The following is a 27,017-nucleotide window of genomic DNA, read 5'->3' as shown; positions in this document are numbered from 1 at the left end:
GAAATAGACAACTTTTATGAAAATATTGAGAGAGCGATGAAAGACCAAAGGAAATGGGGAGATGTGGAAATAGTCATGGGCGATTTCAACGCCAAATTAGGTGAAGAAAAAGTTGATGGTGTTGTCGGACCTTTTGGTCTGGGTATAAGAAACGATAGAGGAGATAGACTAGTGGATTTCTGCAGGAAGAACCAATTGTGGGTCACCAACACTTGGTTTGAACAACGTAAATCTGCAAGACACACATGGAGATCTCCTGATGGAAACACTAGAAACCAAATTGATTACATTATGATAAACCACAGATACAAGAAAGGAATAACAAACTCTAAGGCACGACCATCTGCAGACTGTGGTTCAGATCATATTCCAGTAGTGATGAAAATGAAGATCAAACTGAAAACCATCAAGAAAAAGAAAACGACACACAAAAGATGGGATGTGAAGAGTCTGAAAGGAGAAACCATGAAGAGACAATACATTAACGAAGTGAACAAAACATTAGAAAATAGAGAGTTAGCAGATATTGAAGATCCACAAGAACTATGGACAAAACTGAAAGAAAAACTGGGAAGCGTTGCAGACATAATCTGTGGTAAACCAGAAAAAGTTGAGAAACAAGAGTGGATGACGAAAGACATTCTGGATGAGATGAAAAAGAGAGCAGACATGAAGAATGCAGACAGAAAAACTGAATACAACAGAGCAAAACGAAAAGTACAGAAGATGTGTAGAGATGCAAAAGAGAAGCATTACAAAGAAAAATGCAAGGAAATTGAAGATCTAGACAAGAAGCACAACCCTCTCATGTACAACAAGATCCAACAACTAACAAGGAAGAGGAAAAAAACAACCCAAGGTGTCAGAGACAAAGAAGGAAAACTGCTCCTTGACGAGAAGGAAATAATCAATAGATGGGCAGAGTATGTGGAAACACTATACAAAGACCAGAACAGAACATCAGACACAGGAATTAGTCTAGAAGAGATAGAAAAAGTCCAGATCACGAAAAAAGAAGTTGAAGAGGCTGTGAAGTCACTGGCCACGGACAGATCGCCCGGCGAGGATGAGATCCCTGCTGAACTGATTAAGAACTCTGGTGACCGATGCATCGAGCTCCTTGTGAAACTGATAAACAACATCTATAACTCAGGAAATATTCCAAATGATTTCCTAAAATCAATGTTCATTCCGATCCCAAAGACCGGAAGAGCCACAGAATGCAACAATTACAGGACTATCAGTTTGATATCTCATGCATCAAAAGTACTCCTGAAAATCATCAAGAACAGAATAGAACCCATAATTGAACATCAGCTCTCGGATAGCCAAATGGGTTTTCGCAAAGGAAAAGGAACAAGAGATGCAATCTGCCAACTCAGAATCATTGGTGAAAAATCGATAGACCAACAGAAGAAGCTGTATATTTGCTTCATCGATTTCACGAAGGCCTTCGACAGAGTTGAACATACAACATTGATGAGAACAATGGAAGAATTCAAAATACCAGTTTCTGACCGAAGAATAATTGCCAACTTATACTGGAGGCAGAAGGCTAATGTTAGAATAGGAAAGGAGAAATCAAGAGACTTCCCGGTGGAGAAGGGTGTAAGACAAGGATGCATCTTGTCCCCTGTACTCTTTAATATGTACAGTGAATCACTGATGAAAAAAGGTCTGAGAGGAGGGAAAGGAGTAAAACTTGGCGAAGAGAACATCACCAATATAAGATATGCGGATGACACTGCTATAGTCTGTAACTGTCAAGAAGATCTACAGGACATGATGAATAAGCTGAATGTCGAATGCAAAAACTATGGAATGTCACTAAACACAAAGAAAACTAAAGTAATGATCATTGAAAAAACACCAGGAACTGTTTGTAAAATACAGGTGGATGGAGAAAAACTTGAACAAGTGAAGGAGTACATGTACCTTGGAAGCTGGATCAGTGAAGGTGGAAGAGCTAACATGGACATTAAGAGAAGAACCGGAATTGCAAAGGGCGCATTCTGGAACCATAAAGAATTATTGAGAAGAAACATAAGTTGGAAAACGAAGACCGGATTTTGGAAACGTATGTTATGTCAGTCTTTTCATACGGAGCAGAAGCATGGACGCTGAATGAAGAGGCAAAGAGGATGATAGACTCTTTTGAAATGTGGACACTGAGGAAGATGCTGAAGATAACATGGAAGGATAAGATCAAGAATGAGGAGGTACTGAGAAGAGCGGATATGCAAGGGGGACAGCTGCTGGAGAGGTTGAAAAAGAGAAAGATGGAGTTGTGCGGGCATGTTCTGAGAGGATCCAGCGGGGAGATGTTCAAGAAGGTGGTGATGGGGAAGGTGGATGGAAAGAGAGGAAGTGGAAGACCAAGAAGAGGCTGGGTAGACGATGTCTGTGATTGGAGTGGAGTGAGAGGCGGAGTCACGGAGTTGGAGAGAAGAAGTGGGGACAGAATGGGTTGGAGAGTGATAGGCAACCTTCGGAAAGAAGAAGCCACCTAATGATGATGATCACGTTCACTTCTGTTCCTACAATGAAAAAAATGTAAAGCAGAAATGTCAATTTTATACACACACAAAAACAAAATTATATTTTTGATTATGAATATTTGTGTTGGTATAGTTACTTAGTAGGGCTGACCCCTATTAGTCGATTAGTTGACTAATCGGTCGAAAGGAGCCATAGTCGACTGCCAACCTCTTTAGTCGAATACAAAAAAATATATATATATTTATAAAAATATATTTGTATTTTATTTTAATTTTTTATCATTCTTTCCAAAAGAAAAGAGGCCTAGAAGCGTGGCTAACGCTAATGGCACACATACCAGAGGCTAACTGCCCTATTACTTAGTATATATATTTTTTTGTATCCACTTTTTCTCCCATCCCAATTTCGTATTATCCAATTCTTCCCTCCCCTGTCTTGAACGTTGCTAGACTATGCCTCCCACTGGTCGGTTGTAGTGAGGACAGAAGCCTTGCATCACATGTCCCCTCCGGTACACGAGGAGGCAGCCTGTCGCATCTTTTCACTGCAGCAGCTCGAACTCTCAGTGGCGAGGAGTAACGCGTGGGAGGCTCACGCTGCCCCCGCTACTTCCTGCTTCCACCGCACCGGCGTCACCAAACCGACCTGTAGGAGTCGCTGTCCACAACGTCCAATCCCCACCCACCCGCTTTCCCACCCTCTAACACTTGCCAATTATGTTAGTATGAACGACCGGCCAGCCGGTAGCAACGCCGAGAGCTGGGCTCGAACCCAGCGTATCCTGCGTTAGTGGCGAGCGCCTTGCCCACTGCGTCAATCAGCCGCCCTACTTAGTATATTTCATACACTACAGGATCTTGCTGATAGGAGCTAGCATACCTTTTGCATTTTGCAGGCAATAACATAACTCATTAGACATAGCATATACATTAAATAATCTTTATTAACTTGACCAGGGGAACCTGCGTAAACCTGGGCTTAGAGACAGAGGCCACACAGGTCTCCTGTTTGCAAAATCTTAGCATTTATTTTACAATAAAGACTTGTAAAGCTTCCAATTAAAATACTGATTTGTAACCATTTCTACTCATTTTTACCATTTGTACTGATTTCCAAGCATTTCCAGAAACATTCCCTGTTACGTCTTGGAGTATTGAGCCCAATATGCAGATACAGAGCAAAGATAGACAGGTCTTGTTCAAACCCAGTTTGGGTATATTTAATAATAATAGAATGGTCAGGTATTCAGGCATGGGTCAATACACAGGGGGAGCACTTGTATGGTCCAGGGGCGTGCGCGGGGCAGGAGAGTCAGACAGGCAGGGGTCGATACACGGGTACGGAATAGTCAGCCAGACAGGGGTCAAAACGGGTACAGGGTAGTCAGCCAGGCATAGATCAAAATGGGTGCAGGTCCTCATATGTTCCAGGAAAAGGCAAGGAGAGTTTGTCAGGCAGGCAGGGATCAGAGCATGTCTTGTCGAGAGCCAGAGAACAGGGTGAAGAGCCAGGAAGGACTGCGGGGAAGGATGAGAACAAGAGTTAGACACTGTCGAAGAACAATGGGCTAGAGCGGAACAACAACACAATCATCAAATTTGCTGACGACACAGTAGTGGAGGGCCTGATCTCTGCAAACGATGAGAGGGCCTACCTGGAACAGGTAGAGGTTCTGGCGGGATGGTGTCAGGAGAACAGCCTCTCCCTGAACGTCAGCAAAACAAAAGAGATGATTGTGGACTTTAGGAGGTCGGGGGTCAGGGACTACAGCCCCCTCAGCATCGACGGGGCACCGGTCGAGAGAGTGAACAGTTTTAAGTACCTTGGAGTCCACATATCCGAGGACTTGACATGGACCACACACATCGACAGTGTAGTCAAGAAAGCACGACAATGCCTATACTTCCTTAGGCGCCTAAGGAAGTTCAACGTGAGTCAGAAGATCCTTAAGAACTTTTACTCATGCACAATAGAGAGCATCCTGACTGGCAATATCACCTCCTGGTTTGGGAATAGCACCGCACAAGACCGTAGCAGACTACAAAGAGTAGCACGTTCAGCCGAACGCACAATTGGAGGTGGGATTCCCACTCTCCAAGACATTTACAACAAGCGCTGCAAGAACAAGGGGAAAAGAATAATAAAAGACTTTAGCCACCCAAACAACTGCCTCTTTGAACTTTGAACAGGATGCTCAATGACAATTAACACTATGTAACAAACCATCAAACACACTCATAGCACACACACCCACACGTACACACCCACTTTAAATGGACAACTCACTGTAGCACCCACTCTACACACTTTAGACACTAACACACTTTATATTTATTGGCAACTCATACCCAATTGCACAAGGTGGCACCACAAGCTACCTCATCCCATTTATATTTATATTGTAATGTAACTACTCTGCATTGTATATTGTACATACTGTATGTATTGTATATTGAACATTTTGTCTTGTTTACACTTGTTTACATAGCATAGAGTACTTGACTTTCTATTTTATACTTATTATACTTTTATAATTATCTATTTTACCTAGCATACTCTCAGGAGCAGAACAGAAAGAAGCATTTCATACAAAAGTATCCTGTATTTCTGTATGACAACTAATAAAGAAACTTGAACTTGAAACTAGAGAACAACACGAGAGAGAGCAGAATAACACGACTAACTGGGAAATACGAAGTTACGATCTGGCAGCCTCATGACATCTGGGGCGGGGTTATATTACTGACGTAATTGGCCCACAGACGACAATCAGCTGCTCCGCTGGCAGCGGCACACCTGCACTCTCCACCTGACAGAGAGAGAGAGAGAGAGAGAGAGAGAGAGAGAGAGAGAGAGAGAGAGAGAGAGAGAGACAGAGAGACAGAGAGACAGAGAGAGAGAGAGAGGGAGAGGGAGAGGGAGAGGGAGGGGGAGGGGGAGAGGGAGGGAGAAGTTCAAGTTAAGTAGCCAGGAACCGTGACATTCCCTGCATTATGATGTGTGTATATATGCACATAATTGTGCGTGTGTGTCTATGCAGGTGTTGGAGGCCAGTATGTGCTTGATGAACAGGGCGACAGGGATGTTAACCTAACGGTGATCTACACATCTGTTGCCACGGGGGAGGTGATGCGACTATCCATTCAACTGTCAAAATAGTACCATTTCCTGTTAAACATGAACAACTCTCTCGTACTTTAATGAATGAGCAGTAATTTGACCTAGGGCTGGGCGATATGGCCAACATATCATATCACAATATTTCTCTTAGTTTTTAACACTTTGGATGCCACGCCGTGTTTTCCTTTTTACCCCCTTGATGCCCAAACCCACTCCAATGTTAACTTAATATCGCCTAATCTATGTTTTAAATTATGGCTATGTGTCTAATCTGCCCGTCGCTTATCAAAGACTCATTATCCAGTCAACATTGTCAAGGCAGATTGTTTTTTTATCCCTTCATTTCCGTTTGATAGCATTTTGAAAATCACTCGTTTTCGTGGAAAAAACGACCCTATGATGTAAATCGTCTTTTACTGGAATATTCCAGAACGTTGTCATTTGTCGGCCTATTTATGAATCGTTTTCAAATAAACGCTAGATGATCGATAGTATATGTGTGCGCACGCACGTGCCGCGCGCTGATAATCGCTGCTCTTATTACCTGATGGCTTTTACAGTCAAAACAGCTATATCACATATAGTGGAAACGCTTATATCTCCGTGAAAACGAGTCTGATTATCCTAAGACTGATAACATAGATTCCTTACCTGAGGTCAGATGGTATCCAAATGGTTTATTCCAATTTCCAATCGCCATTCGAAAAAATCGATAATTGTATTGATCCACCGTGTGTACAGTAGAACACATATTCGCCGTGGCACCAAGGTTCCAGAATGAACTCTGGTAGACCCCGGTTACATCAGTGAGAAGTAAAATGTGGAATCAGAAATCCGTTCTCCCATTCACTTTCATTGAGTCCAATCCAAAAGGGTGATTTACCATCTGGGAGACGATAGGGGGCGCTTTTTTCACATCTGAGCGCCGGCGGTGACTGGATATCCAACGGTAGGCTCGCTTGATGCAATATGATTTCAGATTGCTAATAAAAAAATATAAAAAAAAAAAAACGAGAAATCTCGTGATGGGCATTCAACGGTCGGGGGGTAAACCCGAGAAATCTCGGGCGTGGCATCCAAAGTGTTAAGGTATAATTGTATTTGACTTTAGTCATTTAGGACATTTCTCTTGTAATGGTGCTATTTCATTAATGATCTGTTTTCTTTAACTTTTTTTAATAATGCTGCAATGCATTTATTTTTTAATTTAACCAGAAATAGACAGTATTTATTATATTTTTATAAACAATATGTGTATATATCGTGCAAAAATCCATACCTGCATGGATCTATGAAGGTATAGCTTTATGTTCTGTATACCTCCTAGCTCTAGTTTGACCTGTAGTTTGACCTGTACTTCCCCATTCAGTATGAAACCTTGTTTGTGTTCGACACATCTCAAAAAAACGAAATCATAATGCAAGCAATCAACCCCGCCCTGTCCTGGGAAGGAAGTCGGTTACCAGACGATCGACCAGCAGAACCCCAAGGTAATGAATGAATGAATGAACACAAATTAATGAATGTATGAACGCATGAATGAATGAACGCATGAATGAATGAATGAATGAACTGTGTGGGGCAAGGGGATGACCTATTTTCACTCTTCCCAGGGGCCATAGTTTTGCAGGACGTAATAATATTTTTAATAACTGGACTTTGGAGAAGTCTTTATTCAGCATGTAGGCAGACACACATGCGATCAGCGGCACACACACAGGAACACACACACATGCAATTAGTTGGGTCGCCGATGCGATTGAGTAATAGTGCACAGTTATCCAAAAAAAGTTCATCTCTAGTTGAGGTTAGAGTTTTTCAGTGAAGTTAAGGTGAGGGTTAAGGTAATAATAATAATAAATAGTATTTGTAGTGCACTTTTCGTTCACTAGGATCCCAAAGGGCTACAGGGTTAAAACATAGTAAAAAAACAACAACAACAAAAAAACATAGTTAATTAAACACAGTTTAAACAGAAAAGTTAAAACAACAGCACAAGAAAAAAATTCAATCACAAGAAATAGCTAGCAATCAAAGCCCTTTTGAAATAGGAATGTTTTCAGGCCTGCTTTAACACTTTAACTGCCGGAAGACGCTTTTAGGCGTCCTTCCCCGCCATGCTCAAGTTGCCGAAGACGCCGTAACTCGTCTTTGATATCAATATTTAAAAAATCTGTGATCGGAATCATATTTCCTTTACGGGGCCCTGAGACACAAGTGTGATCTCCTCTCAATCCTCTAGCGGTCCAAGACCGCCATCTGGTGGCCGATCGGCAGATCGAAAAAACAGATGTTACCTTTAACCCGGTAGGACTCACTCCATATGGGGTCCGGGCACTCGCTAGTGTTAGAGAGACTCAGTCTTCACACAGTGAACATCGATCGCTGCAAATAACTCGAAAAAACAACATGATTTGGACATGGGCGGAGTTTATGGGGGTGCAGGGGGTGCATTGCACCCCCTGGTGGCCGGGGGTGAAATTGCTTAAAAAAAAAAAAAAAAAAAAAATCAATATTATTTTTATTTTAATAAAATTATAATAATTGTGAGAAACAAATCTGAATTCTATTATGTTTTGTTTTACAATACATTCATTTTATAGTAGTAATCATGTCACATTATAAGGCGAACCTTCTGTAGTGTGGCAGTGAAAGGGTTAACGCGCGGCCAAGCACCAAGCAGCAGCAGCAGAATGCCCCGCGCGATAGATTGTAACGCTTGTACTTAAGCCACTTATTCTGAGATGATAATTAATGTATCTGGATAACCAATGCACGGATTTTGTCGAGGCAGGTAGCGTTATTTCGGGAAAATTGATATCTATAGTCTGGTATATTTTTCGTCCACGAAAAATGGAGGCTGTAATAATTATTATTGCTCGAGAGTCTCTATGAATAATAATAATTAGAGCCTCCATTTTTCAAGTCAGTTAAAAATGATCCCCCGTAGTGCTGTGTGTGTGAGTGTGTGTGTGTGTGCTGCTGTACTACCTAAATAAAATAAAAAATTAGGGGTTAGGGCATTGTAAAAACGCTAAAATAATAAAATAAAGGTCAAAAAAATCGAGCGCAAGCTGCGCGTGCGCGCGGGTATCATTCGCCAATGACTCGCACCCCCAGGCGTCAAGTTCAAACTCCGCCTATGGATTTGGACGTATATATTATTATACAACCTGGAAATGGACCGGATATTTCTATATCCCATAATAGGAAAATGTCGCCAACGGCGCGAGGAAGATACGGTAAGATTCAGCGTTATTTTTCAATGTGTACGATACTAACGATAGGTTATGTAGATAACCTAGTTATATTAGTATAGGCTAAGCTCCCGCTCTGAGCCTTACGAGATACTCCATATCGCCTGTGATACCTAATGTATCTCCCACGAACAAAACACATGCACCCCACCTGTATGGGGCCCCGCCCCTTATGGTGGTACCACCCATATAATCATGACTCTGGTCATGACACACCCTTCCTCGCCAAAAACCCGTCCCAGGAAAAGATCCCTCAAGAGGGAACTCAGGGCGCGCAGAGCGGGAGCTTAGCCTATACTAATATAACTAGGTTATCTACATAACCTATCGTTATATTTCGTATGGCATCGCTCCCGCTCTGAGCCTTACGAGATAATGGGGAAGAGCGGGTGCGAGACCCGACAGATGTACCCCCTGAGGACCCGTAAGCCCACATCAAGGGGTGCGGGGAGCCCTGTCACCCCATCCTTCCTAACGAAGGGGGGGCGCAGTCAACTCCACCTGAATGCGAACAAGAAGGAGCCAGAACCCCTTGAACACACCGTACAGGCGGAACCACGTGTGACTCAACACACTGCGGCCCATACCCATACACTCCCGCTACCCGACCAAAGGACGGGAAGCAGGAAAGGCCACAGACCCCAGAACCGCCTGGGAGACAGAACCCCCGGTCATGTCCATGAGGTAAAACCTTACAAAGGGGCCCGGTGAGGACCATGAAGCTGCAGCACAGATGTCCTCCACCGAGGCCCCACCCAGGAGAGCGGCAGAGGCAGCCACCCCACGAGTGGAGTGCGCCCTGACGCCCCCAGGGGGATCCTGCCCAGCCAACGTGTAGCAGAGGGCAATACCCTCGCACAACCAATGGGACAGGCGCTGCTTCGACAGTGCCTTACCAGCACGAGCCCCACCGTAACAGACAAAAAGCTGATCGGTAACCCTGAAGTCCTGAGTACGGCTGAGGTAAAACCCCAAAGCACGGACTGGACATGACAGGTGAAGGCCCGCATCTAACTCACTAGTGTGAGGAGGAGGACGAAAAGCCTGAACCACAATATCCCGGGAGCGGAAGGAACTCCGGATATTCTTAGGCACGAAAGCAGGATTAGGTCGCAGAGTGGCACCGCAATCGGTCCGAAAAGACAGGCACTCTGGACGTACCGAGAGAGCACAGAGCTCACCCACGCGTTTAGCGGAAGTGACAGCCAGTAGGAACGCGGTCTTGAAAGACAGCTGTCCCAACGGCGCCTGCTCGAGCGGCTCAAACGGGGCCAAGGACAACCGACCGAGGACCAATTGAAGATCCCAAGTCGGAGCCAAGGAGCGTTGCACCGGCTTAACGCGTCGAGCGCCAAGCAGGAAACGCTTCACAAGAGGGTGGCTGAACAAGACATTCCCCTCAAATCCCTCATGATAGGAGGATATAGCTGCTGCATATACCCTCACTGTCGAAGCCGACAGACTATCAAGGAGAGACTGGAGATAACCCAGAACAGCATCCAGGGGGCAGGAGACTGGGTCCCAGCCCCCCCCCTTACACCATTCTTGGAACGCACGCCACCTGCCCGCGTAAACCGCGACAGTGGAGGGAGCATGCGCACACCGGATGGTATCAACCACTGCGGGATCCATCCTCTCCAGACTCACCCTCCCACCAGCCACACCACCAGGCGTTGACCCAACACCGGAGGCTGGAAAAGCACTCCGTTGTGCTGCGAGAGGGCCGTCGCTGACCACGGAATGACCCAAGGAGGAGCGACCAGAAGCTGGATTAAGACCGGGAACCACACTGACGTGCCCCGGTCCGGTGCGACCAGGATCACCGTCCTGCGCTCCCTCCGTATCCGCTCCAACAGCTGACTCAACAGCTGTACAGGAGGGAAGGCGTACAGAAGACCGGGCGGCCATGGAAAGGTCGAGAAGGCATCCACCCCCAAGGGGGGATGATCCGCTCGACTGAGCGAGAACCACAAGGGGCACTTGTGAGAACGTCGGCACGCAAACAGATCTACCGAGGCCTCCCCGAACCGATCCCAGATCTGTCTGACTATGTCGGGGCGGAGTTCCCACTCGTCGTGACGAGGACCGCCCCGAGACATTATATCCGCCGCCACATTTTCCGTACCAGGAACGTGGAGCGCCCGCAGACTGCGCAGCCTGCGGGATGCCCATAGCAACAGTTCGCGCGCCACCCGGAGCAGGCGGGCGGAACGAGTCCCACCCTGCCTGTTGATATACGCCGCCGCCGTCACATTGTCTGTCCTGATCAAAACATGCTGGCCTACCACCAGGTGGCCGAGCCGTTTGAGGACCAGGAGGACCGCCTTCAACTCCAACACATTGATATGCAGGACAGCTGGGTCGGCATGACCCGTCCAGCTGCCCCCCACTGCGTGGGTCCGAAACGCCCCTCCCCAACCTGTGAGAGAGGCGTCGGTGAAAACCGTGACGTGGGAGCCTCTGCTGCCCATGGGGACCCCAGCGGAGAGGATACCCAGCCTCCCCCAGTGGGCGAGATCCCCCCATATCGACAAAGGAACCGTCAACCGTCTCCCTTTGCCCCACACCGGATCTATTCTCAAAGAGAGAAACCACCTCTGTATCCGCCTCATAAAGAGGAGGCCAAGAGGAACCACCGCGTGGGCCGCCGACATAAGGCCCAGCAGACGCATCACCTGCAGCGCCGTAACCGTCCCTCCCAGACGGAAACCCCCGAGCGCGTGACGGAGATCCCCCCGACGCTGCTCCGAGAGGGTCGCAAGCATGGGCTTCGACCTCAATGTCAAGCCCAAGTACTCCACCTGTTGACTGGGAAGAGGGGTACTCTTCTTCCAATTCACAGCAAAACCCAGGCTGGTGAGGAATTCCACCACCAGTCGAGTATGAGACCTGGCAACCTCCTCTGAACGGCTGAGGAGCAGAATGTCGTCGAGATAGAACAAAACTCGTATCCCCCGACGACGTAAAGGCCCCAGAGCAGCCGCCACGCACTTGGTGAATGTGCGGGGAGCCAGAGAATAACCGAACGGCATTCTGTGGTACTCGTACGCCACGCCCTGAAACAGGAACCGTAGGAACTTCCTGTGAGGAGGGAAAATGGGTATGTGAAAATACGCATCCTTCAGGTCTATGGAGGTGAACCAGTCCCCCCTCCTGACAGCAAGCAGAAGGAGTCGGACGGTCAACATCCTGAATGGTCTCACTACAATCAACCGATTGAACATGGACAGATTCAGTATAGGTCTGACCCCCCCAGTTTTCTTGGGCACCAGAAAATAACGGGAGTAGACGCCTGACATTGCGTCCTCTCTCGGGACCACAACGACGGCCTGCTTCGCCAACAGAGATCGAATCTCGGCGGCCAGGGCTGTCACCGCGCCCGACCCTGACAACAGGGTCGGCACCAAACCTGAGAACGGAGGATGGGGCCGCACAAACTGCAAAACCAGCCCCGCCTCTAACGTTCTCCTCATCCACCGATTCAAGGGACATTCCCGTCGCCATATGTGAATATAATCCCACAGCGCCCCCGCCGTCAACTGACGCTGGGCCGCAAGGAACAGCAGATAATTGGCCCGGTCCCCCCCGTCGTGCAAAGCACCCAAGGGGGGACCCCGACAGAAAGGGCCGGTTTGATACGGGAGGAGCGGTCATCAAACTTGTGGACACACACTCACCCCCTGAACACCCCTCCAGCACACGCTGAGGAGCCGTTCCGCAGCCAGACACGCAAGGCCTGAGGACCCCATGGGCTCCTACACGCCGAAGCCCTGCAGTGATATTACTACCACTCAAATCACGCCAGCCTCTCCTTTGCAGACCACTGCCGGTTTGACGGGAGTGGGAGGCAACAGCGCAATACCCCGCCTGGCGAGGGCGAAGCCGGGGTAACCCCTGCTGAGCATTCAACAGAAGAGGCACCGAGTCCCCCTGCTGACCACTGAAGCTAGTGGCAGCTGCAACACCAGGTTCCACCCACCCACAACCTGCGGTGTAGGAACCACGCGACGACGGAACATTCTCACGGACAGACCCAGGCTCAGCCATCAACTGGGTGTCAGCCCCTGTCTCCATGAGAAGTGAAGAATGGGGCCGCATACGCTTCAAAGAAGGTTCGCGGCCCGCAGCCAAAGGAGAACGCTCAAAGCCCCGTTTCTGGGGATACCAGAGAGGGGACCGAACGGGGAGCGGGCTGCTCGCGGCAAAATGACGACGGGGTGGTTTACCAACCCCGAAATCACCAAAAATGGCCGATCCCTCGGCCGCCAAGACTGTCGGCCTTGCGAAACCCTGTCGATTCTCCAACCAGGGCACCACTGGCGGGGGAAACATGGCCGCCTGTCGAGGATCTCGCCACAGTCGTTGACGAGACCGTGCTCCCACCCCTGGCTGCACAGCGTGAGGCGGTGTAGGACCCGAATCAAAAACCGCCTGCGCCTCCACAGAACGCCCAAAAAGACTATCTGTGGAAAAAGGAGTCGTGAGGAGAGAAAACCTATCCTCTTCCCCAAGAGGAGACTGCTCCAACCAAAGATGCCTAACAACCAAAGTCGATAGCATCCGAATCCTCCCCGCAGTTATAGCTTGCGACTGAGTCAAGATCTCTATAACACCACAAACATGAATCACGTTCATAGTGTCGGTTGGACTCAAAGACCTACAACCCGACGCCATCTTGGATAGGAAAGTAGCCAGCTGAGCCACAACACTGGCCGCCGCTAAATGCCATCCTGCAGCAGTATACCACTCATCCGTCCATACTGCCACCCTCCGAGCCGACATGCTATCAAGCAACGGCCGGGCGGAACGTCGTTCATCCCCGCCTGGGCACAACAAAGAAGCTACCTGGCTACTTAGCCAAGGTACCCCCGGGCTGCACCCCGTCGTCAGCCCCTTCACCCGCAAAAAAGGTAAATAGAGCTCAGCGAACCCCCCCACACCCACCACCGACTGACCTTCATCAATGAAGGTGGCAAGAGGAGGGAAAAGCGGAATCCCGCGGCGGGGATTATTAGACATTCCAGCGTCAACATCAGTGTTAGCAGAAGAAGCAGCAGTAGCATTAGCATTAGCAGTAGCAGTAGCATTAGCGTCAACAGCATGTTCCAGGATCGCCAAGACATCGCCCACTACAGTGGAACGATCGCCAAGCCGCCCCGGCCCTGGTGCCGAAACATACTCCACAGCACGACCAACACCGACATCGACGCCTACCGACACAGACCTCACCTTTGTACAAGCCGACCCGATAGCCAAACCTTGCACGCTGCTCCTCGGTCCGTCGCCGTCAGCCGAGGAACCACCAGCACAGGTCTGCGTCGTCAAAACAAGCTCCGGAGAATCCAGGGAAACACAATCCTCCGGTAAGCCCTCAACATTATTAATCTTCCTTAATCTTTTCATTTCCGCTAGCTCGCATAGTGCATAGCATCCTGTGCGCTGGGACGAAAATAGAGGAAGGGTGTGTCATGACCAGAGTCATGATTATATGGGTGGTACCACCATAAGGGGCGGGGCCCCATACAGGTGGGGTGCATGTGTTTTGTTCGTGGGAGATACATTAGGTATCACAGGCGATATGGAGTATCTCGTAAGGCTCAGAGCGGGAGCGATGCCATACGAAATATAACTGCTATGATGAACATTTGACCCACATTAGATGAATGGTATAACGCTGCCCACGGAATTATAAACGCCCCCTCGGCCATCCGGTCAACATCAGATTACGTGTAGTAACTTCTAGAAGTCCGTCCAGTTGGATTTTTTTATATCACGCCGATTGCCATCAAACTGTATTTCATCATCAATATAATGCATTTGGGGCTATAGATCACGTTCTGGAGAAAGCTGCAGAAAGAGATGAAAACATACTTATACATTAGACCATACTTTAGTATGAATATGTGAATGAAAAAGTTTAACGTTGCTTCACCCTGAACAATACATATAGGACATTGAATGGGCCCTAATAATGGCAATTTAGCAATAGAATTTAAAAAGTTATAGCCCTGCAAAGAAGGGGAATTTCTCCATAGACAAATAGAGCCGGCAACCTATGGTATATCATGAATTTAGCCTTAGGCAATCAAAGTGTTAAAAGAGTCCAGGGTTAGGTTATAAAGGTTTATAAACAACTGCCCCCAGGGCAACATGGTGTGAAGAGAGGGAGTCCCTGGGACAAAGGAGGCAATTTGATAGATAGATAGATAGATAGATAGATAGATAGATAGATAGATAGATAGATAGATAGATAGATAGATAGATAGATAGATAGATAGACAGACAGACAGACAGACAGACAGACAGACAGACAGACAGACAGACAGACAGACAGACAGACAGACAGACAGACAGGCAGGCAGGCAGGCAGGCAGACAGACAGACAGACAGACAGACAGACAGACAGACAGACAGACAGACAGACAGACAGACAGACAGACAGACAGATAGATGTAATTGACCTATCTCAAACCCCACCCTCTTCTTGATCCTCCAATCACAACTGTTGCTTCCATTAATTGAACATAAACTTAATTGTATGAGCGGGCGGGGTTTGAGATAGGTCAACAGTGGCTCAAGAGGTAGAGCGGTCATCTGGTAATCAGACCCCTAACTACTCCCGATGAGCAGGTTGGCACTTTGCATGGTTGCCTCTGCCGTGAATGTGTGAGTGAATGGGTGAATGTGAGGCATAGGTTGTAAAGCACTTTGGATAAAAGCACTAACGTTATTTTAGCTCTTCTTTTAGCCCTATGTATTTGTCCATCTTGTTTTTAACACATACTAAATAAGTGTATGTTATGTATTAACTGTTTCCATTAACTGTTTTTAAATTGCTGTTATGCTGTGATGGACATCTGCGTCTCCCCTCTGGAATAAATAAAGGTTTTCAATTCAATTCAATTAAAGGCTGTCCATAGGTCAATTATAACCTGGGTGCCTAAATGTTTGGCAGTTAACTGTAGCATACAGGCTCTGTTACTGTACGTAATCATTTCTTTTTCTGTTTATTGAAAACAATTTTACTTACAAACTTTAGCCCCAGATCAACCCCCCTCCCAGCCCAAGATCCCCCACCCACCCCACCAATCCCAGGACACCCACCTCCCCCACATCCCTAATACACGAAAAGAGAAAACAACATTGAGCATGAAAAATAAATCACAAATTAACAAATAATGCTACAGTACGAACAAACAAAGCAAAAACAAATAAGCAATTCAATCAAAATAAATGTAAAAAGGTGTGTGTGTGTGTGTGTGTGTGGGGGGGGGTAGCTGTAGCTCAGGCCACTCACTTCACTCTCAGAGTCTATAATATATTGTGACGAGCCTGGTGTTGTTCAAGCTCGACACAGACCAAAACAAACAATTTAAATGTCCACACAAGCACAATTTCAATAAATAAATGATATTTATTGTTTAACAGCACAAGTCCAATGGGCAATAGGGTATTCCAAAAACAATCCAGGGTCAAAACACGTATCAGGCTCTCGTACAAAAGAAGGGATTGTTCAATACTCAGAGTTGTCTTCCGGTCCAGGGTCAGTACACAAGGAGGTTTCTCAGCCAGTCTAGGGTCCAGTACACAATGAACATGCAGTAATAGTAGCCTATGCCTGTGGCAATAAACTAAACTAAACTAAACTAAACACCTTCTCGCCTTCACCTCTCCTCCCACTACCTCTCACCTCACAAACTCCATCAAACAACAATCTCTCTCTCCGTACTTAGCTCCTACCTCACTTTCTCTCAACTCAATTCTATCTGTCCTAGGGTATTATAGTATGTGTCAGGTGTGTGTGGGATGTGGGTGATCTAATGGTGCACAGGTGTGTTCTATCAGTACTAATCAGCTGCCTAATTGCTTCCACTCCTCCTGTGGCAGTAGTATATCCCATCCTTCACATAGCCATGGGACGGGGGGTGATATCTGCCACAATATGTAAGGGATAATGTATAGCTACGAGGTCATTGTCGCAAAATAATTGACAGACACGGAGTTTAGAATACCGAGGCGTCTCGCCGAGGTGTTCTAAACGCAGTGAAGGTAAATTATTTTGCGACAATGACCGAGTATAGCTATACATTATCCCGCTTATTACATGGCTAACTTACTAACAATATACCTAATTCATTTTACACCATCGACAAGACGAGATCAAATGCAGATGCAGTTGTTCTGTTCTGTGGCTCCGCGCTGTCATCGCCGGCAGCTTGGACTGTTGAGTGCAGCTGTGCATATGCTGAGCAGCTTTCATGACTGCGATCGAAATGCTTGATTGCTCCGGCTGCGAACAGCGGTCATTATTGCTCGGTTGCCCCTGACAGCGGTCAGTTATCGAAAAATAACTGACCACTGCTATGGGCAACTGAGCGCTATTGACCAATCACAATCAAGCATTTTCGCGAATGTTAAAACGCCATGTAATAAATATATATATTATATTGGTGATATATACGTTGTCATCTTAAATAGTCTCAACCTATGTTTTCCAAGTTAATCTTTCTACGCATGCTCATTCGAGTTGGATCAACTAAACAGGTGTTTAAACAACTTGTGATTAAAAGGTTCCCGTATGAGTTGGACTTTGCTGTAGCCTGCTGACTCTGTTACGCCATATGGCTGATTGATTTGACCTGTTATGTTAGTGTCATGCACCTAGCTGCCACGCCCCCATGGACTTACAGGACACTACACTATGTAAAGCTGCAGTGACATACAACATAAAGAAACATATTCTAGATCATAAATGAAGTGCCCTGCCTCTCTTCTGCCAAGCTTTATAAATAAAACATACCTAAAACACATTTAGGTACGTGTACGTCTCAGCAACTTTATAAGGTGTGTTCCTGTAGCATACCGATTATTTCCCCCTATACAGTCAACAAGCTGGCTGTCGCTAAATGGTTAGAATGTATAAATACTGTGTAAATACTGTGTTTTATAATCTTCATGCCAGCCAGCTCTATTTATGCATCGTGTGTGTGTGTGTGTGTGTGTGTGTGTGTGTGTGTGTGTGTGTGTGTGTGTGTGTGTGTGTGTGTGTGTGTGTGTGTGTGTGTGTGTGTGTGTGTGTGTGTGTGTGTGTGTGTGTGTGTGTGTGTGTGTGTGTGTGTGTGTTGTTTGTGTGTGTGTGTGTGTGTGTGTGTGTGTGTGTTTCCAGCACTGAGTGAACAGGATATCATAGTGATAGTGCTGAGTGTCACTGTGGTGGTGGTGACAGCAATCGCTCTCATATTCTACAGGTAAACATAAAGTCTACAGTGTGTTATCTCATATTCTACAAGTAAACACACGTCTTAAACATAAAGTCTACAGTGTGTTATCTCATATTCTACAAGTAAACACACGTCTTAAACATAAAGTCCACAGTGTGTTATCTCATATCTACAGGTAAACACACATCTTAAACATAAAGTCTACAGTGTCTTATCTCATATCTACAGGTAAACACACATCTTAAACATAAAGTCTACAGTGTGTTATCTCATATCAACAGGTAAACACACACGTCTTAAACATAAAGCCTACAGTGTGTTATCTCATATTCCTCCTAGTTATCCGTTGCCATTTTTATGAGCTCCTCCTCACTCAACAAATACTTGAAGCAATGCAACAAAGGATTAATGGATCTATTATCTATATTCACATCCTGTGTATTTTTGCTGTGTGTGTATGTGTGCGTGTACATGTGAGTCTTTATGTGTGTGCTTGCCTGTGTGTGTGTATGTGGTGTGTGTATGTGTGTGTACGCAAATGTATCTGTGGTGTGTATGTGTGTACGCACGTGTGTGTGTGTGTGTGTGTGCCCAATCCCAGACAGAACAGGAAGGAGCGTCAGAACCAGAAGAAGTGGTCCCACATCGACCCAGATTTGATTGGACCGCTGGATGAGAAGGAGGTCTCTCTGAAGGTAGGCCTAACCCTGACCTAAAATAAGGATGAAGATAATCAACTAAATGAGAAGCGATTAGATGATATTATATTATATTATATTATATTATTATTATATTATATTATATTATATTATATTATATTATATTATATTATATTATATTATATTATATTATATTATATTAGACTAGACTAGATTAGACTACATGAGACATGGTGAGATTTATGATGAGATTTCATCAATAACCACTATGATGAGACCCTGAGGTTTTAGGTGAGGGTTCATTAAGAACCAGTAAATTGGGATGAGAAGAGACATGGTGTGGTGTGGTGTGGTGTGATGTAGTATGTTGTGTGGTGTGTGTGTGTGGTCTGGTGTGGTGTGTGTGATGTGGTGTGGTGTGTGTGTGATGTGGTGTGGCGTGGTGTGTGTGTGATGTGGTGTGTGTGATATGGTATGGTGTGGTATTGTATGATGTGGTTTGGTGTGATGCGGTGTGATGTGGTTTGGTGTGGTGTGGTATGGTATGGTGTAGTGTGGTATTGTGTGATGTGGTTTGGCGTGGTGTGGTGTGATGTGGTTTAGAAGTGTTGTATTGGACTATTTATATATGTGTCTGCTAGTCTAGAATTTATCATTATGGTTATGTGTGTGTATGTTTTACAGATTGACGAGGATAAGAGAAAGGACAGCGTGTATCTTATGAATCGGGGCCGCTATGACAAAAAGGTATTATAGTGATCCATCTTCTTTAATTTTAATGATGAATTTTACAACTTTGATCTGGAAAAACAAGTCTTTGAAACCACATAAAGACAGACTTGAATAATGATGCAAAGCATTGTGGTCAGAATTCGACTGTGTGTGTATAATAATATAAGATAAGATAAGATATTCCTTTATTGATCCCCTTGGGGAAATTCAGGCATCATAGCAGGAGGGGGGAGGGGAGGTACAGGTAGTAAAAAGCAGTGTAAACAATATAACAAATCAATATAATTAACATAATTAACTCTGGACATGTGCATAATGGGCAACAAGGTGCGAGATGAGGGTATGTATGCCCTCTCAGTTATATTTGCCCTACAATAAATAGTTACAATCAAGGCCAGATTAAGACTTCAGAGGCCCCTGGGCCAGATTCTTGTGGAGGCCCCCCCCACACACACGTGAACGCACGCACAGTAGCGTTTTTATATGTCACTTTAAAAAATATATAGAATACCGTAATTCCTCTAATAGTAACCCCGGCTTGTATTTGTTTCAACTGTAGTGGATACCAGGCTTGTATTAGGAGGAGGCATGTATAAGAGAGAGGCCTATATTTCTAATTTTCGTATCTCTTTAATTTTTTTTACTGAATGAATGAATGAATGAATGAATGAATGAATGAATGAATGAATGAATGAATGAATGAAAACTTTATTTAACAGATTGCAGAATGGGTACAATACAGTACGGCTAAATACACACAATTGTTAAGGCAGGGGATGCAGACCTGAGAAAGACGTTTGTCTTGTTTACATCAGGGTCCCCCATTTTCAATTCATATAGACATTTATGACATACACAACATACATGACATTTATGGCATAGGGACATATAGGTATTTAGTACTAGTGTGTAGTGTGGAGGCCCCTAGTCGCGTTATTTCTAAACCTAGCCGCATTTCTGGCAAGACGCTCTCTGATTGGCCGATGCCTGTTTCTACACTGGTTAAGCTTAGGCACTCTTTCGAAGTTGGTTAAGGTTAGAGTTTGTCTTAGAGCGTGACGGGCTGACGGCAAGTTCTTTCGACGGTTAAGCTTAGGCACTCATTCGAAAATAAATAATTTAATTTTTATTTTTTTTTGTAGGCCCCTCATCACTCGAGGCCCACGGGCCGCGGCCCGGTCGGCCCGGTCGTTAATCCGGCCCTGGTTACAATATAATATAGCCTACTTGTTGTTCGTGTCCTTCAGCCTGTAATCCTGAAAGAACTGAAACACGCAGATGGAAACTTCAGCGAGGACCAGAGGATTGAGCTCAACACGGTAAGCCAGAAAAAGTTTTTATACAGGAGAGGAGACAAAACAAAGTGGTACCTTGATGAGTTATAGATATGATTATGCAGACTATGAGAAGGCTACGTGGATATGTGTGTGTGTGTGTGTGTGTGTGAGTGAGAGAGAAAGGGAGGGAGTGAGAAAGAGTGTGTGCGTTAGAAAGAGAGAGAGAAAGAAAAGTATGTTGGTAAATGTCCCTGTCAGGGAGCCAGCCACCTCTCCATGCCTAATTATTCTGTGTCACGGCCCCCTTTATATCAATTCATTCTGAACCTCCCAGTTTGTCAGATTTTGGTACCTGCTCAGGCCTTCACCCTCCAGTTCAGGCTTGGGCTGTCGCATGTATCTGATTTGAACCCTTTAATCATCCCCAAGGTTTAACAATATTTTACACTTTCGTGTGTAATATATTCCTTCTCTAATCACTGTTAGATACCCTATTCATCATTCAAATCGTACAATTGCTGCCTCTAATTTAATTACAATCCCTGTACAGCCCTCTATTGCTACTTCTGATCCTACTCCAAACACACTATTTAAGCAACTTATCTTTAAGAACACAACAAATAATTACTTTAAATATTACAAGCTTACTTCAGAAGTTAGATTGTATAAATATATTAGTTATGCAGACTGGGTCTCATTCTCCAAAAAATTTCAAAGAGTTCTCTTGGAAGACTTATCTTGGAACCGACTGAGACAGAATCAATGACAAGTTCACTCTGAGTCCCTAACGTGCTGGTAATATGTATTAAGGGGCTGAAACGGTCGCACCTGTGATATGATCTGATATCTGCTTGGAGAATGGCATTATGTCTTAAACTCAAAAGCGCGTTCCCGTTCAGGTCATTTGCATACAAAACAACGCCTCCAGAGCTCCTTATAAGGCAAAGTAATGACGCAGCTGTGTGTAAATGGATGCGGAAGTGCCTTGCGAGTCTTGCGCGACCCATCGAAATGAGATTAGATTAATGTATTGTCATCATATATAGTACAGCTCGTGGTACACCTGCCGCAGCGCGCGCACACACACACACACACGCGCGTGAGTGCGCAGTATACTATAGCCTACGGCGTAATGAATGAACGCAGTATAGGCTTATTATTCCATTAATGCCTACGGTGTAATGAATGAACGCAGTTATGCAGTTATTATTATATATACTCTTGACTTGACTTATGCCATTAATGACTGCATTAATATTCCATAACAAGTCTTGTGTGCGCCAGTATGGCCTACGTGTCTAATGAACAGTATAGGCTTAATATATTCTAGTTACTTGTTGCATTAGGATTTAGTAGATACTATATGCTCTGCCCTATGTACAGTATAGGTACAGTCTGTACTTATACTGTACGTAGGGCAGAGGCAGAGCATATATAGTATCTACTAAATCCTAATGAAACAAGTAACTAGAATATATTAAGCCTATACTGTTCATTAGACACGTAGGCCATACTGGCGCACACAAGACTTGTTATGGAATATTAATGCAATCTATTTCCATGCGATTAGCTTTAGTTCTTATTTATTTATTTATCCACTGTCATTTCAGTGTTGGTGTATAGGCTATATAGTGTATTTCAATATAAGTTTAATTGATTAATGATATATTCGAAGGAATGCAGGTTTATAGCTATATCAACCCCCTCCAATGTACAGTAAATGACCAAGTATGGTTTTGTCAATATTCCAATGTACAGTTTTGCTTGTACAGTGTCAACCCACCCACCCCTCCTACCCAACCCCCCCCCCCCCCCACCCAACCACCTCCAATGTACAGTCCCCCCCCCCCAACTCCACCCCACCTACCTATAAATGTATAGATGTAGCAGTACTGTCTATCTGTATGTCGTGTGTGTCATATATGTTATGATGAATTGAAAATGGGGGACCCTGATGTAAACAAGACGAAAGTCTTTCTCTGGTCTGCATCCCCTTAACAATTGTATGTAATTGAGCTGTACTGTACTGTACCCATTCAGTACCCATTTATTAATCTGTTAATAAAGTTTTCAATCAATCAATCAATCAATCAATCAATCAAACAAAGGTCTGTCCCATTGTATACCAATCAATGGGATATATTGCATGTTGACCTGCATTCTTTCAAATGTATATAATTAATCATTAAAACAGATGTGTAACAAATAAGAAATACAAATTCCACAGAAGGCATTAAATAATTATTATTTTCAATCATTTCACAATAATTGCATAATTGTGTTTGAATATCTGAGTAATTAAAGTAATTATACATTTGTCCAAAATAGCTGGTTCAGATATGGTTAAGCAGCTGCCCTGTGATCAGATGAATGCATATTATTAATTTTTCCGACATCAAATGCGTAATTTCTTATCGTACAAATATTGTCATATATATTTTTTTTTGATCAAGGTTTTTTTATTTGAACATTTTGTTTTTACAGGCGGTCCCACATGGGCCAAAAGAAAAGAAAAGGAAAATAAGGCCCTCCCTCCCTCCCTCCCCCACCCCTATACCAGACAAAATCATTCTACAATATCTTAGATCGTTTATTAATCATTGTTTTTCCTTTTAGCTTTTAAATCACCCGACAGCAGTCACATATCTCTTGCATTCTGCAGATAGAGAAGAAGAAAAGTAAGAACATAATAGAACAAATAAACAATAACAAGCTGAGAGACCAGGGAGGCCAGTCAGATCGCCTCCGTCACATTATCCGCTTCCATACCCTCAAAGAAAGTTAGGAAAGGATCCCAAATATTGTGGAATTTTTCGGTACAACCTCTGATAGTGTACCTGATCTTCTCCAGTTTAATATGATACATGACCTCTCTCATCCAGTGGCCGTAGACAGGTGAACCCGGGTCCTTCCATTTGAACAGTATCAGCCTTCTGGCCAAAAGTGAGCAGAAGGCCAGCATTCTAGATTCCCACCATCTAAAGTGGATGTCCGCTGGGGCCACTCCGAATAATGCAATATATGGTGATGGCTCCACTTCCTTTCCAAATATCTTAGAGAAGGTGTCAAAGATGGTCTGCCAGTAGGTGTGCAACTTTGGGCACGTCCAGAACATGTGGAGCAGAGTGGCTGGAGCCTGTCTGCAGCGGTCGCATAGAGGGTCTATGTCGGGATATATCTTAGAGAGCCTGTCTTTAGACCAATGCAGTCGGTGTACAATTTTAAATTGGATAACCGCATGTTTAAGGCAAATGGAAGAGGAAAAAATCCCCTGTATTATCTTGTCCCATGTGACCTCTGTGATTGGTTCACCTAAGTCAGTCTCCCATCTGCCCCTGAGGAGGTCTAAAGGTGTCGAGTTGCTTCTATTAAGTAGTTAATAAATTCTGCTTATAGCCTGTTTCTGGATCAGTTTACAGTTCAAGATTGAGTCTAAAAGGGAGGCCGGAGGACACTGGGTAGCAGTCCGAGTTCGAAGTTACGAAGCTCCGGAGTTGCAAGTATCTATAGAAGTGTGACCTAGGGATCTTGTATTTCTGTACTAGCTGATCAAAGGAGGCAAAGTTGCCGTCTATATAGAAGTCAGACAGCGTAGTCACTCCACTCCCAACCCAACCGTCAAAGGCCTTATCCATCGTTGATGGGACAAACATGTGATTTCTTGTGATCGGAGCAGCCAGTGATAGTTCCCTGAGGGAGAAAGTTCTTCTAAATTGGTTCCACACTTTTATCGAGTGGATGACAACTGGGTTCGAGGTAAAGCTAGATATGGGCTGTGTGAACGGGAGCTTAGCACATAACAAGGCAGATAGGGAGGTGGATTTAACCGACGCTCTCTCCAGTACTGTCCACCAGGGGGCTGTGTCCTCCCCCTTTACCCAGTATAATAACGATCTTATGTTTGCTGCCCAGTAGTAGTAAATAAAGTTTGGAAGCGCCATCCCACCCATTACGCGGGGTCTCTACAGCATAGATCTTTTGATCCGGGGCGGTTTTTTGTTCCAGATAAAGGAAGATATCTGGTTGTTTATCTTGGAGAAGAATGTTTTGGTCAGAAAGACTGGAAGACTCTGAAATACATATAGAAATTTCGGCAATACATTCATCTTTATTGTGTTGATTCTCCCACCTAGGGATAGCGACAGGGGGTCCCAACGTTCAATATCTCTCGCCAGGTTGGACAGTAAGGGTTGATAGTTAGCCATATATAGGTCCTTATGTTCATGCGTGATCCATATCCCGAGGTACTTGAACTTTTTAGGGCTAATTTTAAACGGGAATGTGCTCAGAGGTATCCGATCCGCCGAGGTGCCGACGGGCATCAGTTTGCTTTTTTGAATGTTGATTTTGTATCCGGATATTTTGCCGAAGTCCGCAAGTAGGGTCATCAACCGAGGAAGACTCGTTTGGGGCTGTGATATGTACAACAACATGTCGTCCGCGTAGAGCGAGACTTTATGCTCCGAGCCCCCACGCATGATCCCCTTGATATCGGTGTTCTGCCTCAGAGCCAGTGCAAGGGGCTCCATTGCGATCGCGAAAAGGTGTGGAGATAAAGGACATCCCTGTCTCCTACCCCTATGGAGTTGAAAGTAGGTGGATAGATTGTTGTTGGTGCGAACGGCCGCCATCGGAGACGTATATAGAATTTTAATCCAAGCTATGAGTTTGGGGCCAAACCCAAACCTCTCCTGAGCGTGAAAGATAGTCCCACTCCACCCGATCAAACGCTTTTTCCGCATCAAGGGAGAGGACCACCTCAGGTGTTCCGGGTGGAGAGGGGCTATACAGGATATTTAGGAGGCGTCTGATATTAAAGAAAGAGTACCAATTCTTGATGAAGCCTGTTTGGTCCGGCGAGATAATTGAGGGGAGAACCCCCTCCAGACGACGGGCCAGAACCTTAGCGAGAACCTTGACATCGGCGTTAAGGGGGGAAATTGGACGGAACGAGCCGCATTCCAGGGGGTTCTTGTCTTTCTTAAGGATTAAGGAGATAACCGTTTGGCGCATGGTCGGAGGAAGAGAATTTGTTGAGAATGATTCGTCGAATACGGCTAGCAGCAGTGGGGACAGCTGGGTTGAGAATTTTTTGTAGAAGTCTGTAGGGTAACCGTCTGGCCCCGGGGACTTGCCACTCTGCATAGATCTAATCGCTGACGTAATCTCCGCAACCGTAAGTTCCTCCTCCAGATCTGCGGCCCTCTCTGGGTCGACTGTCGGGACGCGGAGGGTCCTATAGAAATCGTCTAGCGTGGAGGGTCCCACTTGCGAGTCCGAGGTGTATAACGATTGGTAGAAAGTTTTAAAGCTTTTATTAATTTTAAGGTTGTCAGTGGCTTTTGAGCCCCGCTCATCGTTGATAGTGGGGATGGACTGGTTGGCAGTTCTTTGTCGCAGCTGATGGGCAAGTATCCGTCCGGCCTTCTCCCCATGTTCATAGTACCCCTGTCGCGTTTTAGTAATGAGGTACTCAGCCTGTCGCGTTGATAGGAGGTCAAACTCAGTTCGCAGCGATATACGTTTTTTCAACGTGTCGGTTGATGGCGAGTGGCTATGTACTCTATCTAGCTCCAAAATCTCGTCCGTCAGTTGCTTAAGGCGTGCCGTGTTTATCTTCTTTTGGTTGGCGCAATATGAAATCACCTGTCCCCTTAAGTACGCCTTCAGTGATTCCCAAATGGTTAAAGAAGACATTCCGGGAGTCTTATTAATGTCGAGAAATAATGTAATTTCCGAGGTGATGAAGCGTGTGAAGGCTTCCTCCGACAGGAGCAACGGGTTGAGTCTCCACTGGCGGTGGCCGAGCCGTGTATTCGGGATACTCATTTTCATAACTAAGGGACCATGGTGTGAGATAACTATTGCTCCGTATTCGCATTTGGTTACGAGGGGAAGGAGTCTCTTATCCAGGAGGAAGCTGTCTATGCGCGAGAAGGTATTATGGACCGGGGAGAAAAAGGAGTATCCTCTGGATGTAGGATTACGAAACCGCCACACGTCAGCTACCCCATATGATTTAAGAAAGCGCCGGATTGCGCGGGCCGAGCTGGACTGGGGGGCCTTCCTAGGCGAGCTACGGTCCAGCACCGGGGAGAGTGCACAATTCATGTCGCCGCCGAGGATGAGATGGTGCGAGGTCATATCCGGTAGGCGAGAAAAAAGGCTGGTGAAGAACGAAGGGTTGTCCCAGTTTGGTGCGTAGATATTAGCCAAAATGACCGGAAATGAATGCAGTTTCCCCACCACTAT

At 45.4% G+C, this 27,017-nt stretch overlaps 1 protein-coding gene across 1 annotated transcript in view; it reads left to right on the top strand.

The window, feature by feature from the left end:
* The window catches only part of gucy2ca (guanylate cyclase 2Ca), a gene marked incomplete at both ends in the record, with an annotated part of 163,573 nt that overhangs the window by 45,431 nt on the left and 91,125 nt on the right, over positions 1–27,017 (top strand). Inside the window, 6 exons of the mRNA XM_084329098.1 lie at positions 5,540–5,625; positions 6,989–7,109; positions 18,043–18,124; positions 18,699–18,792; positions 19,441–19,503; positions 20,736–20,807. Of these exons, the coding sequence (XP_084185224.1) occupies positions 5,540–5,625; positions 6,989–7,109; positions 18,043–18,124; positions 18,699–18,792; positions 19,441–19,503; positions 20,736–20,807 (518 nt within the window). The remainder of the gene's footprint in view (positions 1–5,539; positions 5,626–6,988; positions 7,110–18,042; positions 18,125–18,698; positions 18,793–19,440; positions 19,504–20,735; positions 20,808–27,017) is intronic.

This window comes from Notolepis coatsorum (genome assembly GCF_963971535.1).
Source record: "Notolepis coatsorum genome assembly, chromosome: 14".
Taxonomy (NCBI): domain Eukaryota; kingdom Metazoa; phylum Chordata; class Actinopteri; order Aulopiformes; family Paralepididae; genus Notolepis; species Notolepis coatsorum.
This window is presented reverse-complemented; position numbering and strand designations above follow the sequence as displayed.